Genomic DNA, 15,626 nt, shown 5'->3' on the forward strand with positions numbered 1-15,626 from the left:
GTTTTGGCAACTGGGGACCCCCTTCCCGGAGGGCTCTCCTCGGCCAAGTGATCACGGGGCAAGAACGACTTTTCCGCGGCTTAGAGAGCCCCATAGCCGCCATACCCACCTCTCATCCTTCGCTTCGCCTTCGGGACTTTATTGACCCCTCCGCGCCGCCGTAGCCACGTGTGGGAGGGGCGGGGCCAAAGCGGAGGCTCCGCCTCTCTCCCCGCCGCCGGTGGCGCCGCCATGGAGGGGGGCGCGCGGCTGCGCGCGGGTGAGCGAGCGAGCGAGCAGGCGGGCGCGCGCGGGGTGGGCGGGGCGGCGGGGGCAGCGCGAGCGCGGCGGTTGGGGCGCGACCGTTGGCGTGAGGGGAGCGCGATGGCGGCCCCGGGCCCGGCGAGCGCAGCGCTTCCCCCGTGAGGCGCCGGGCCGGCCCCTCAGCTCCGCGCTCCCGCAGGTGGCACCAAGTGGGACGTCCGGCAGAAGGTGTGGGACCACCTGGAGGCCAGCGGCCTGGCCGATTTCCCGCGGCCGGTGCACCGCCGCATCCCCAACTTCAAGGTACGGCGACCCGGTTGTGGGTCTGGGCCGCGGCCTTTCTCTCCTTCCCCCCCACAGCCTCGGGGTCTGAAGGCCTGGCCGGCAGGGCCCCCACCCAGCTCCCCTGGTCGTGCCAGCCCTCAACTGCGAAGCGCACGGTCCTGCGGTGGGTGAGCGACGGTAGAGGGTGGCAGAGCTCTGAGAAACACCGTACAAACAGCACACATATGTAATCTACAGCGAGTAAAGAAGCGCAGGTATCTGTACATGACAAGATGTGCCAGGTGTATGTTGTCTTTTAATCAATAGATACAAAACTACTAGGGAAATGACCGCCCCCCTGTACTCATTGCTCGTGAGGCTGCACCTCAAATCCTGGGGTCAGTTTTGGGCCCCTCACACCAAGAAAGCCCTTGAGGTGCTGGAGTGAGTTGAGAGAGGGGAACGGAGCTGGGGAAGGGGCTGGAGCACAAGCGTGATGGGTGCGGCTGAGGGAGCTGGGGGTTCAGCTGGAGAACAGGAGCTGAGGGGAGACCTTCTGATCTCTGACCTGCCTGAAAGGAGCTTGGAGCCAGGGGGGGTCGGGCTCTGCTCCCCAGGAACAAGCGCCAGGACCAGAGGAAACAGCCTCAAGTTGCGCCAGGGGAGGTTTAGATTGAGTATTAGGAACAACTTCTTCCCAGAAAGGGTTGTCAGGCATTGGAACAGGCTGCCCAGGGCAGTGGTGGAGTCACCATCCCTGGAGGGGTTTAAAACACATAGAGACGAGGCTCTTAGGGACATGGTTTAGTGCTGGATTTAGGTTATATTTGGACTTTATGATCTTAAGAGTCTCTTCCAACTGAAATGATTCTATGATTCTATGGAAGCCACCCTGTGAATGAGATAGATATATTTATGGGTGGGGAAACTGAGGCATTCAGAATTGGATTTAATTCCCTAGGGTATTCAGCAGATCCATTGGTATGGAAAGCTGAGGTCACACATCTTGTAGGACTTAGCCTGGGAACATACAGTGTGCTGCTAAAATGTGACTGGTCGCCAAGTGATTGCTGACAAAGTGTTTATGGGAGAACGCTTCGTCCTGCTCTGGCTTTGTTGTGTCCATAGTTTGATGGGTGGGAGGAAGAAATAAGAGGACTTTCAAGTATTGAGGCCACCACTTTGTCATCTGCCTGTTTTAATCCAAGCTCAAGGTGTGCTGAGTGTTTTAGCCCATGAGCAGCATTAGGAGATGGGCTCTGATGCTTTTGCTCAAGGGACTGGCAGAAACATTCAAAGGTGAAATTACAAGGGGAGTGTGTGCTCTGCTAAGGTTGAGCACCTTACTCAGTTAAGAAGTGAATCTTCTGAGTTCAGTGTAGTTTCTGTAAAGGAGAGCCTGGTCCAGAAAGTTTTCATCTGAAAGAATCTCTGACTATGGCTTGTGTTTAAAGGAATCTATTTGTATTCGTTGATAAAAAAGGGAAATTGGTCTCCAGCTTTCAGTTAGGTGTGAACGAGGGTGAAGACAGGCAAAGCGAGTGTGCTTGGATCTCCTCTTTTTCTGAGGCCTGCAAGATGTTAGTCAAGCACTCAGGATCTGTTGGCATGTGAGGGTTTCCCATAGGGAACATCGCAAAATTATCAATATGTCCCTCACTTTTAAAATCTGGGGAAATCAGCCTCTCTAGAGGATGAAAGATTGTAAATTGCCCATTTCTGCTGTGAACTCCTTGGTGATGCACTGATATCTTACAAAAACAGGGTGCCTCCCATGCTGCAACAAGGCTTCTGGGTCTACAGGAATTCAAAGCTGCCAATACTGTAAAAATAAATCCCGATGCTCCCCAGAAGAACGCTCGCTTTCTAACGCTGGAAGTAAGTGAACGTATTCTCTCTCGATTGCTTTCTTCATGCAGGGGTCTCACCAGACTTGCTGCTCTATAAAAGAGCTGGATGTGTTCAACAGAGCACGTGAGATTAAAGTGGATCCTGACAAACCTCTAGAAGGTGTTCGGCTGGCTGCGCTGCAGGTAACGGCACCTTTGCACCCCTGAGGAGGAGGGTGGGACAGCAGTGCAGCGCTCGATGTCATCTCATGTCAACACCTGCCATTTCTCTGGCGGGAACTTTACCAGTCCTAAGCCTCGTGAGGTCTCTTGTGTAACGATGTCTTTGCCTTTTTGGCTCTGTAGCAAATAAGATAATTGATCACAGAGAGACCTATGAGACAGTAAAAATATTTAATTAATGGCCTACCTCCTTTTAATGTGATCACTTCTTTTGTTACACAGGCAAGGAAGACTTTGTTGGTTCCCACACCACGTCTGAGGACTGGACTGTTCAATAAGATCGTTCCACCTCCAGGTGCAACTAAGGAGATCCTGCGAATATGTGCTACATCTCAAGTAGGAATGAAAAATGGGGGAGGTCAGAATTAACTTGTAGAGAGGAGTGTTGTGTTATGATAGTCCTAGAAGGTGGAAAATCAGATGCCACCTGAAATACTGTTCTACTAGGATGTTATTCCTGGTTTTCTGCACACATCCGTCATTAATAATTTTTTGTTTGTACTTAAATAACGAAGAAATTTAATATTTTTGCTATAGTTTATTAATGAAATGGTATCACTACTTTGTGAATGCTTTTTGGAACATTTTGAGTAGCTTTCATAGGTAAGTTAGATCTTTAGGTTTCTAATGCATAGTCGTATATTCTTCTGCAGTTTTGAGCTAGTGAACCCTATGAGGGATATTTTAGTGTTTACAGTTTTTGCATAATCTGGTCTATAGAATATTAGGTGTTACTAAACAGGAAAGATCAGTTCTTTTAGAATCCTAAGTCTAAAGAAACATTAATTCTGTCATTAGCATCAACCGAGCTACAAGAGAGTGTTAAGAATTTTCTTTCGAAGAGTGGTGTGTTGCTGCCCTCTGGTGTTAAAATATCATATTGTACTGCTAAAGTAATTTGGCAGAGAAACCTGCGTTATTTATATGCAACTTTACTTGACATGAAAACTTGTACGAAATAAATAGGCCAGCTATATAGGTTTTATTTCTTTCTTTATATTCTGCAAAAGGCAATAAAGTTGTACAGTAATCCTCTATAAAACGCAGGGTTGTAAATGGACAGTAATTAGCAGCGTCTCTCTTTGTTGGAACTTTTATTTAAGTCATTAACTAATTAAGCTTTTCAGGGTTGAAGAGCACTTTTGAAGGAGACCTTTCTCTTGACCTGCTTCAGGCCTCATATCTGATCTCAGATCTTATCACCGTATGTCTGTTTTTTCCCCCAACCAGATGTACTAATGAATAATATGCTATTAGCAGTTTATATTTACAAAGCACTGTGCAAACAATTCTTACCACGCTGCTGTGAAGTGGATAATGAGCGTTATTACTGATACTCACAAATTACTGATCTTTTTGGTTTTGTGTTCTACATGGCAAATATTTGGCTTTTTATTGTGAGGATTAACTTAGCACAAAGTTGAACTGGTGTGAGGAAGATTTACATTATGCTGTACATATGTATTAAGGATGAATGAATCATGAGATATCTTTCTAAAAATTTTAAACCTCTGATGTTTGAAAGCCCAAGTAAACACCAGTTTTAATTTCTGCAGCTCTGTACAGAATTTTATTAGGATATGTTCTTTAGAGAGGAGCCTGAAGAGGTGTTGGTGGAACTGAGAGGGGAGGGAGGGGAAGAAAAAAAGGATGAGAGAACTCTGCAAGGTTTTTCTTTTCACTTGTCAGGAACAATGTGTTTTTTCTGTTCATTAGTATCTTAGATAGAACATTTCGGTTAAGATAGCTTAACTTGGCAGTGGCACATCCTGAGTGATGATCGCACAGCAAAGTGTTGAGGAATGTAGTCTCGGGGAACACGTGGGCAGCTTTGGAAGGTATTTAAAGATAGAGGTGTGGAGAAGCTGGCAGTGCAGGGGGTGCGGTGTGAAATGGAGTGCGATCCAGCTTGGGTACCTGGTTGCGCTTCAGTAAAGCATTTTGTGTGACTCAGACAAGCAGCTTAACATCTTTGTGCTGTAGCTGCCTGTATCTAAATTAACTTTATGAGAATTCGTAGTGCTCTGATATTTCTCGTGGGCATTAATTTACATATCATGACTTTAAGGTAGTAGTAGGGTAGGAAGTGTCATTTGCCCTCATTTTTAGAAACAGATGCCAAATAAAGGGTTTCAAAAGATGAATTTTTGATCCTAAATAAGTAACCTTGCTTAGTAAAGTGTCTACCTCCCTTAGCTCTCCTTGAAGAGTGCCAAAATTCTTGTCGCTGTAGTAGGGAATGTATTCTAGGATCCCCTAGAGGATAACTTTCCAGACATGTACAGCTTGGCTATACATGGAAGAAACACTTGGAAACATGGGGAGTTACTTGGATTTATCAAAACATTCTGGATTTCTGCCTCGCTGGTTGGAAGAGTCTGCACTCTGCAAACCTAAAATTATGTTTTTCTTACAGGGTATAAAAGAATACAGTGTGCCTGTAGGTCTTGATGGGAAAGCACGAGTGGACTTGGTTGTTGTAGGATCAGTGGCTGTCTCTGAAAAAGGTAAGATAAAGCCATGTAAGCTTTTCAGGAGGAGGGTCCTAAGTCACTATTCGCAATGTCACTGCGCTACACTACGTGTTCCTTTTGGCAGACACGAATGCATCTTTGGAACTGAATAAGGGCTTGAGTTCTGTCTCTTTTTTTGTGACAAGTCACTGGTCCCAATTCAACTAGGAAGAATCAATGCCTGCTTTGCAACAATGCTGCCAGGACTTAGTGGGCAGATAGCGCTGTGGTTTAGAGCATGGGGACCAGTGTTTTGACCGTCAGTAGAACTATTCAGATAAGCAATTTTTTAAATATTTTTTTTTCTTAATTTTAAAAGAATCAGAGGGCTCTCTGCTCTCACAGAGTTTGTGAAAGGACGTGTTACAGCTGCTGATTCAGTACCTATTCAGGAATCAGATTTTGCATTTTTTACTATTTTGAAGACCTGCTGGTGGTGTAAAATTTTCCACTGATTTTATCCCTCGCCTAAAAATAACATGCTCTTTGTGTGTGACCCAGATGCCCCAAAGTTAACCAATGTTTGACATGAGTAGAGGATTCTAGTTACAATGGATAAATAGGCTTCTATGTTACTGGACCAAATTTGGTTTACTCTGAATGAGAGGCTCCTGGGATCCTTGAGGTATTCATTGAAACTAGCGTTTTATTTTAATTTCAGTGCCGATTCCAAGGAAAGTTGCATTCTGTGAGAGAAACTGATCTGAATTTTTCCCGAGTGACAACTCTGTGCTTGGTTTATCTGGTTTAGGCTGCTTAGTTTAATTGCACGTTTTTCACAGTTACCAGCACTTCCACTCTGCTGTTTCTGTGTTTACTATCACCATTTGCTTTTGTGTATTTTAGGCTGGAGAATTGGAAAAGGGGAAGGTTATGCAGACATGGAATATGCAATGATGGTGTCAATGGGTGCAGTGCAGGAGGATACACCTGTAGTTACTATTGTACATGACTGTCAGGTAAGTTAGAATATCCATTCTGGAGCGATGAGTCAGAACTGTGTGATACTGAATGTTCTGTCTGGAGAAGAGACTTGGAATGGTGTTGGTGCAGTATCCTTAATTTGTTTCCACTGTCACTGACAGGCTTTCACATGTTGCGAGACATCAGGAACAGTGCATAATTTTAGTGAATATGCTTTTTACTATTTACCCAATCTCTTGTTCCTTGTAGGTGCTTGACATAGCAGAAGAGCTTCTTGATGATCATGATTTAACTGTGGATTATATACTTACTCCAACTAGAACTATCAAGACTGATTGCAAACGACCAAAACCTCAGGGGATATTATGGCATAAGGTAAGTTACCTCTGTTAACAGTGGCTTATTGGTACCTACATTCTGTTGATAAGTCCCCCATTTTTACATATAAACACATTTGTTGTCTTAAAAACACCTGGAAAAGGACCAAATGTGGTTTTTGGATGAAACAAAACAACAATATGTGTATTCAGAGTTTTTAAAGTGGTGATGGTGAGGAGGAGAAATACGTTAATGAAGCTGCAGTTGCTGTTTCAAATGGATTATACGGTGAGAATCACTGGAGACATCATTTGTGCATTTTTTAGGTAGATGTTGTAGTTGTTTGCTGTATAATAGTCATGTAAGTCAAGGGGCTTCTCTACCCTCAGTGTTTTATTTCTCGGTGCTCATTGAAATACTCTCTTCCTTTTCTGGAGGCAACACCACAGAGAGAACTTTATGGCCTTAGGCCACGTGGAATGTGTGGAATATGTGCTGTTCTGGTTGTGAAAGAAAATATGACCTAATGGCTGGTACATTGCTTTTTACATAGTGGATGTACAGGATTAGTTTCAAAGGAGAGATGAGTTTGTGGCCGGAGCTTGTTCTCAGGTGAGGAGTAGTGATTTTCTACTGTTTTAAATAATGAATCATTATTTATTGATAATTATTGTTGTATGGGTTTGGCTCACCCCACCCCAAGATTGCCAAAAACTTCAGTAGCTTCACAAATAGTTTCAGAAAAGCATTTAGTGAATTGTTTTAATGGATATTCACACTGGGAAAATTTTGTCATTAGATTTTAATTCCTAAAATCATCCAGTTAGGGAGCAGACGCAATCCCGCATGACTGAATAACAGTAGGAACCCTGGAATGAGGAATAGCGTACCAACGTCTTGCAGAAATCACTGAAGAATTCCTAGTGAATACTTCTAGGGAAATCAAGAGTTGTTTGTTAAGCACTTGCCAACCAGCAAAAAGAGTTAAGTTTGTTAAGGTGATGTATCTACAACAAACAATTCTAGCCACTGCTATTTTTACTCCTATAGTGGGAGAGTATTTTACCCTGCCTGTGGTTGAGGATTTGAGGTTATAAATAAATAAATAAAAGCCCTGTCTGTACTGGTGCATTTTTTCCATTGAATTATTTTTGAAACACAATTTTTTTAGGATATTATTGAATGTAATTGTTTTGAAGGCCTACCCCTTGTGGTCCATCCATCTTGCCAGCATACTTTTGATCACAGTCTGTCTGTCTGAGTGTCAGACTTCAGGCTCAGTAAGTGGCCTTGCTAACACTTTTTTCTGCCTGATTCCCATTTTTCTGTCTGATTCCCTTTAGCAGTGACATTTTTCAGAGGTCTGGGGAATGCAGCCTCTTGCAGGGGCTGTTGAATTTTTGTGTAACTTTTGCCACTCATGAAAAATCAGTCAGTCCCAAGCGATGTATCAAATTTGATGTTGCCTCTGCAATTCTTTGCTTTCCAGAGGAAAAAAAAATCAAGATCAGTGTTATAAGTTATTCCTCATAAACTAATTAAGTGTCTGACACAACTGCATTAGTGGTGTTGTGTGAAAAATACAGCTCTCACTGAATTTTCTACAGCTTTCACTGAGAGTGGAGCACATCACACAATTGAGCCTTTATTTGAATATTTAAATGTTGATTTAACACCTAAAGCTGCTTTTGGCTGTTCTTCAGAGCTTATGTTTATTAAATAAGAATATTGGAGAATACTAGTCAGAGCAGGGATGATCATTACATTTCTGTTGTTTTGGGACAAGAACAAAATGTCCTGTCTATATGAAGAAGAAAGAAATTAGCATTATTCTTTCACAGGGAGCTGAACCACTTGTGTATGTTTTGTTTGTGGTTGTGGTGGCAACTGTACGATCAACTCTTGTACAGAGAGGGTCTTGGAGGTGGGAGGTCTAGTTGGCCAACAGGGTGTTAAAAATGCAGGATTTGATACAGGTTATGTAAGTGTTTGTCCTTTGACTTGTCCTGGCTGCTTCTACATCCTTTTCTCATCCTTTTCTCTATGTTCTTTTCTCCTTCAAATCCTGGCTTTACTGGTGCATTCCTGTTCCTCAGAGCAAAACTAAATGAACCAAGAGGGAGTGAGTAAATAAATAACCCACTTCCACATACGGTGTTTTGTCAACAGAAGGTGGCTTAACTGTATTGTTAAGATGTGCAATGCGTAAAATACATTGCAAAAAAGTTTGCCCTCAGGAACATGGCTGGATCAAGCAAAGATGCTGATTTAGGAGCTTAAATTAAAGGTGTTTGCAAACATGGGATTACAGCTAAGCATTGTTGTAAAGGCTGTGTTTTTCTGAAGCTGTTAGGATAAATAGCCATAATACACTCACTCTGTTTGCAGCTCCAAACACTCTCTTTCAGCTGCAAAGAGGTAAGAAGGTACTTAGGCAGCAAACAAAATACATGTCTCAGGGCTAGATTTCTGTGCTCAGAGAGGTGCTGCATTTTTCTGGAGCATTTTTGTTTGTTCTGCGCTATGTAGGAAGGAAATAGTGTGCCAGATATGGGGTACATAGGTGTTCCTCTATGAGTAAATGATTCGTATCTTGAAGTGATTGGCATGGCTTGCTCTCAGTTGTCTCAGTTCTTCTCAGTGCAGAATTTCCAGCTGAGCTATTTCTTGCTGTCGAGGTAGTACGTTTTTCCAAACATGAAGATGCGAATTACTTGCTGGGATTTGTGTCACAGAAATGCTGATTTTAAGACTTCTAAGGAAGTATAAGAGCTAGAATATTATTAATACCAAGAAGCAACATCAAAATCAGTTCTAGGCGCTCTAGAGATGCTTCTAAATACACAGACAGTACTGGAGTGTGTATACGGGTAAGTTTTCTGCATCTGAATTCAGGGTTTTGAAAAATCAGTTATGTGCTCTCGGAGGACAGCAAGAGCTGCTAAGAGTGCTCTGGAAAACTTTATTTGCATGCCAGTGGAGAATTATTTGGCTTCATCTGTCTTGAAAATCTAACCCATTGTTTCTGGGAACTCTAAATTCATGAAACAAGTTACTTTCTTATTTAGTATTTTGTATGGGTAGCTGTGATCTTTATCTGTGACACTGTCTATTATATTTGTCACAATTACGAAGTTATTTGTGCTGTGCTTATTTTAAATTGAAACTATACAGACCAATTAAAATACTTGGGTTCATGAAGAGGGAAATGAGAAGAGTTGGTGGAAAAATCACTAGATTTTTACCAAGCATTTCCTTCTGTTTCTTTAATCATTTTTTTGCTGAGAATTTTGTAGATGTAGGAAAAGATTTTTCCCAAAATGAAATGAGCTGAAGGGAATCCCTGGGTCTAATGTTGAACGAGTTTAGTATGCAGTGGCAGAGATGGAAACTATCTGACAACAAACAGCGTTTGATTTGAGTCTGTGATAGAATATTTCAAAAGTGATGTTTTAAAGCTCAAAAAATTCACGCGTTGAAGCTGACAAAACCTTTAGCAAGGACACAGCATTGCCATCAGAAGAAGGTTGCTGTTAGTTTAGCCAGGGTTTGGTTTTGTTTTGGTTTTTTTGAGGGATAGTGTGAGCAGGGCATGCTTCCACGCATGGTTAAATGTCTCAACACCTTTGCAAATCTGACCCTTGCTGCAGAGTGCATGGAATCAGTTTTTGCTGATGGATTTCAAATGTGGGTTGCATAAGTTTCTCCTGAGGGACACTAGCAGACTTTGTGGGCTGCCAGCTCCCAGAAATATGCCCTCGGATTGCGTGCACATATTTGGACATTTTGTGCAAATGAATGATAAAATGTTCAACTGTGCTGGCCTGTCTTAGCTGTTCTGGCTTTGTCTGTACTTTAAACCACTGTGAGCTCAGTGCTCCTTGAAACAAGCAACCGATTAAGGAGATAAGAAGTGGGCTCAGTCCTGGAGGCCTTTAGGAGGAGTCTGGGATCAGACAACCCTCAGGGTGGGCAAAAACGAAGCTTTCAAACACTTTCTGCCTACCAGCCTCAGTACTGGGAAGGGCTGGTGGATTTGCTCTACTAAGGAGTGTTTGATCTTGCTCACAGCTTTCCAGGGCAGCAGCATCTGTCTCCATCTTGAGCCACATCAGTTGGTGTGTGAAGCAGAATTAAATAGCAGACCTAGCATGCTCTCCAATCTATAGCTGTCCTTCCCTTGTCTGCCGTACATCAAAACTGCACCGCCTCCACTGCCAGGGAAATCAAAGTGATGTTTGACTTGGCCTGCACTGTATCAGGGGTCAGCATTACTCATTCTGTCACAGGACAAACACATCTTTCATTTTCCCCAGCAAAATATTGAAGGTGGCTGTGTTCACTGTTCTGGAATAAAGAGGTTGAAGAGGGCCCTGATGTTGCAGCAGAGACGTTGCAGAATCCATTTGCCACTACGCTGTTCTGGGACCAAACCAGGTGTCATGAGAGTGGACGCTCAGGGTTAAGTGCTGGGAGGTTTGTATTGGCACTCGGCAGTCAAGACTCTGTTTTCTTCAGGTTTCGGTCAGAAAGGGGCCACATTTCCCTTCTCAGCTCCTTTCCCATAGCCTGGTCATTGTGTGCCAGAAGAATTCATCTACCCTGCTGTCCTCTTTCCCCAAGGCTCTCCCAGCCATGGCAGGGAGTAGGAAGGATTGTTAAATGATTAATTGCCTTTGGTGGAGTTATTTTTAACCCGAATCACTTCAGTTACCGAGTTTATAGTGCAGACCCATAAGCACTTCTGTTGGCCAACCCCAGAGGGCTGAAGTATGGTAACTGGCCTGGGAACTGGTGGTCAAGGGATAATAGGAAACTTCTCAGCTGGCTTCACTGCCAAAGCCAATCCTTCAGCTAAATCCCAACACTCAAGACAAAGTTTACAAACATGAATAAATGGTTTGGCCTTAACTTTATAGTGATGAGGGAAGCAAGGGAAGAAGCTTCCGACACTGGGTTTGCCCAGGTCCACAGAACTGGATCAACTAGACTTGGAGTAGAACACAAGTCCCTGCATCCTGACTTAGCCTAAAGCAGTAGGCCAGGCTGGAGAGGAGTGACCAGCCGGCACAGGACCAAGAAACGTGCAGCTTGTTTGAAGGAGAGGAGGAATATCTTTGGCCTCTCTCCACATGGAAATAAATCACTGCAATCTTCCACAAGACAAAAGAAACTTTTTGCATGATCGTAATTAGCAACACATTGTACTACCACAGAGTTCTTTTGTTTGCTATTTTGCAACAGAGCAGAGCAAGATTTTTCCTCTCCTCTGCCACCCGCTGCCCCCTTTGCCCCTTTGGCTCTCACCCCCTGCACCCCAAGAAAGGTAGTGAATTGGTTTGTTGAACTGAAACTCTGAAATCCCAAACTGAGTTTCTGCCTTTCCTTGATATAAAAGTGGGGAAAAAATAGGGAAGGATTTGAAAGCTTTGGTCCGGGTGGAAGATTCTCCTAGACCCCAGGGAAAACAGCCCTGAAGGTAAATCCTGTCTCTCTTTTGTGGCAGAAGGATGTCAGTTGACAGTGTCAGAACTTGTCTAATGTAAGGTTTTTACAGTATGTTTTCAATTACAAACAAATCTGAGTGTCAAATCAACTGCCTTTGTTGCTTCTGTACTGTTATCTCTACAGAGGGCTGAATGTAAAGTAATGATAAGTTTCCCTCCCTTGGGGGTGGTGGTTGATAATCAAAACTTCAGCTTTTATAGAAAACTAGTTCATAGCCCTTACGAAGACACACGTGCTGCTGTAACTGCATCTTCCTGAGTTTGCAGGGAGCCTGAAACGGTAGCTCAAAGAGCTCCGGTCAGATGCCAAAAACTACTTGTCACTCAAGTGAGAGTTGAAGTCTCTTAGAGAATTTGCTGGTCCTCGGATCATCAAAATCCTCTCCTTGATTTGTCCTTGAAAGATTTTGAGTTCCAGAGCTCATCCTCTCCATGCCCAACTCTTTGATTCCCTTAATCTACAAAGTGATGAGGATTTGCCGTTGGTAGCATTGATCTTTTGAACTAAACACTCAGTTCCATGCCTTGGGAAACTGAGTTTAATTTCAGTGTGAAAGGAACTGTACATACACTTGGTAATAGGTTGAGATTGTGCTTTGGGCTCAGGAGTGATTAGTTGCATGAGAACAGAAAAATGTTTTTCCTGTTTGGTTTAATTAGCATAGAGCTTACATTTCACATAGAAATTTGACAGGGGACAACAAATGTTCCTAATTGTTGGCCAGTAAAAACAAAGTGAGATGGCTTCAGCCATCGGTTTGATGTTGTATCACCCAGGGAAGGGGAGTTTGCTGTCAAACACAACAATCTGAATTCTTGGCTGAGAAAAACAAATCAGTCCAAGAATCCACAGAGCAATAACTCTTCAAAATCTGAAAATGACATGTACCTTTCCGAGCACGGAGGCTCCCAGAGCCCCAGAGGAAATCCTTGCCTCTCTGTGCTGGCTGCCAGAACAGACTGGCTTTGTTCAGAAATTGTTCAAAGGGCCTGATCCCAAACACCTTGACTCTGAGTCTGCAGTGTGGCAGAATGGAGGTGACTTCTGCCTATACTGGTTAGTCCTATTCTGCTTTTTGATATTATACTGTATTAACAAGGTATAGCTAGGACAGGCTTTATGTAAATTATGTTTTTATTTAGTTTTGGCCTGAAATAAAAGTTGCTTGTTTGCTCCTCAGAAGAGGAGCCCTGGGAACATTTAAGAGACTTCTGTTGACCAGCTTTCCTGTACCTAAGCCTAACATTGCTCCCACCCTGCCTTTTTTTCACTCAAGTCACTTAAGGGCTGGGCTACTCTCCCTACAGATCGGTGCATTTTAGACTTTATGTGGTGTGGCCAAATCCAGACCTACTCTGACTGTAATTGTAGAAGCAGGAATTCTCTGAGATGAGAGAGATCTGAGCTGGGCGATCTGCAGGCGTATTTGAGCCAGGATATGCTGGTGCTAGTCTAGTAAAGCCTGCTGAGTGGCTTTTAAGCTTGGGCTCAGTACTCTGCTACAGTGGCTTGCTCACACTGTGTGGGCTACTAGTTTGGGTCTCTGCTCGCTCAGGCATCGCTTCCCTAGGCTCTGTTTTGCTCCCTAAATTTAAGAATTGAATCTTGTGTTGATGGATGTTCTGCTTGTCCAGCAGCCAAGTATGAATTATTCCTCCTCCCAACTGCAGTCTGCAAGCCAAGAGCCAGACCACATGAGCTGGGGAACCACTGCCAGTCACTGAGTGCAGCCTGGGGCATCTCATGCCTGAGATGGATACGGTTCAGCTGTGGGGAGGAAGAGCCCTTCCAGAAAAACTGCTTGTGAACTGGGAATGGATGAAGGGGATAAAGGCTTCACAGTTTTGAAGTACAGCGTCCGGGTGCCTTTCTGTTCTGTGATCCAACCCAGCAGACTGATGTGGGATCTGATGAGTAGCTGTGGGTGGTGTGTGAGGTCGGATGACAAGAGGGAGGTTGTGGTGATGGGCCGCAACCAGAGAACGTGCCTCCGGCTGGGCCCACACTTGGAGGAGCCCCGCTACAAGGCACGCTCCCCAGCTGCAAACCTAACACCGCTGTCCCTCCCCATTGTGGGACCCAGCTTACAGGATATCCTGTTTTGGGGGAAAAAGCACAAGGAGGTCTGCAGAATGAAAGTTCCTGATGGTCTGATGAGCTGTAGGCGTGTGACATTCTGCCAGAGCAGGAGCACAAGCCCTCGGTCAAAGCAAATATTAAGGGATAACAATAAGAATGTGAATCTGAAAGCACCCTGATAAATAAGCGTCAAATCGAATAGTTCCGAGCTTGGTTTTGATTTTCCTGCTGGATCTACATTGTGCTGCTTGCTTGAAGAGTATCTAATGTTTATTTTTGTCTTGCAGTGTGTATTTACGGAGCAACTTCAGAATCGGGCCAGCAATTAGTAACATTTTGAATGCTCTGGCACTCTGAATGGTAGCAATATAATAAGGTTCCTCTCTTTTTATGGCACAAATGGGTCCTGATGGTCTTTTCCTTTTTCTGGAAGCAGAGAAATCTCATAATTGTATCTGTCTTCCTCCTTTTTAGGTCAGCTATGAGATGCTGGAAAAAATCCCCATCCTAAAAAGTCTTCGATACAGAGAGAAGCAGGCTGGCAAGGATGTTACCCTCCAAGATGAACATTCAGATTTGGCAAATGCCAACACACCAGCAGCGTCAAATGAGAAGGCGACGGCTGAAAACACAAGACCACAGACTGCAATAGGCTCAGCTCAAACAGGACAACATCATGTTGAAAGTGATTCTTTCAGTCCCAGATTAGAGGAATCTGGCATGATTACTACTGTGTATGTGGGGAACATACCTCACAGCGTAAGAGTGAGCGAGCTGAAATGTGCTTTAAGGGAATTCCAGGCAACTCCTTTACGACTGAATTGGCAAGGAGCACAGCACAAGGCTTTTCTCGATTACAAGGATAAAGCAACCGCAGAGAGCGCCGTATCCTCTTTGAAAGGCTTGAGCCTCGGGGGTAAGACGTTGCGAGTTGAGCTGGCCAAGAATCAGAGAAGCAAAGGGCAAGGAGAAATCAATAGTCAGAAATGAATATGAATAGCGGGGGGAAAAAAAGAGGCATGGGTTTTATTGTTTTGTGGGAAGCCAACCTATGTTTTCGAGGATGTTAGCATATCCTCTGATTTCTGCAGGCTAAACAAGGAAATGCGAAGCCAACTTTTCGAGTAAATGAGGCGTACATCTCACAGCTGACTTCCCTGCCTCATTCCTGCAGTTGTACAAGCCAAGTGGATTTGTCCAGGCAGATGACAGAGGGGTCATTTCCCTAAAGGGTAATCCACGAAGTACCCACACTCTGTTTATTTGTTTTTCATTGGGTTGATTTGCTCTTTGGTGTGTACATTTGTTGGGCCTGGATCGAAAACCTGCCCTTTGGTAGCTGTGTGCAGCCACATGTAGCGAGGTGGTTGTGTTCTGTCATCTAAAGGTTGTACCTGCAAATTTGTACTTGTGAGATTAAAAGCCAGCTGCAGAAAACCTGTCTTAAGGGTTACAATTCTGTTTACTAAAAAAAATGGGGTTTGCCTGTTGGGAGTTTTCAACATGTTTTTCATAAAAGTGGCTGGAGGGAGAGATTGCCCTTTTTTTTTTGTGGTCTTGAAGCACAGCTGTGGAAATGCTGGCTCAGCCAGAGTTCTAGTAATAGCTGTGAACATCAGGTGGAAGGGATGGTAGCCCCTTTCTCAGCTTTGTTTTGTTAATTCAGCCCTTTGTAAACCTCGTATTTTTTATTTCGAGCTAGCAG

At 43.8% G+C, this 15,626-nt stretch overlaps 1 protein-coding gene across 2 annotated transcripts; it reads left to right on the plus strand.

The window, feature by feature from the left end:
• Nucleotides 1–183: 183 nt before the first annotated feature.
• MTHFSD (methenyltetrahydrofolate synthetase domain containing) lies at nt 184–15,360 on the plus strand. Of its 2 annotated transcripts, none has more exons than XM_065640822.1 (8): nt 184–259; nt 443–546; nt 2,272–2,385; nt 2,802–2,915; nt 4,996–5,086; nt 5,939–6,051; nt 6,266–6,391; nt 14,396–15,360. In XM_065640822.1, the coding sequence occupies exons 1-8, from the start codon at nt 232–234 to the stop codon at nt 14,909–14,911; spliced, it is 1,206 nt and encodes a 401-aa protein (XP_065496894.1). In that variant the 5' UTR covers nt 184–231; the 3' UTR covers nt 14,912–15,360. The 2 variants fall into 2 exon arrangements, with proteins under 2 accessions (XP_065496894.1, XP_065496893.1); XM_065640821.1 differs by lacking the exon at nt 2,272–2,385 and adding an exon at nt 2,427–2,540.
• Nucleotides 15,361–15,626: the final 266 nt, after the last annotated feature.

The sequence above is a fragment of the Caloenas nicobarica genome, chromosome 9 (genome assembly GCF_036013445.1).
Source record: "Caloenas nicobarica isolate bCalNic1 chromosome 9, bCalNic1.hap1, whole genome shotgun sequence".
Lineage (NCBI taxonomy): Eukaryota > Metazoa > Chordata > Aves > Columbiformes > Columbidae > Caloenas > Caloenas nicobarica.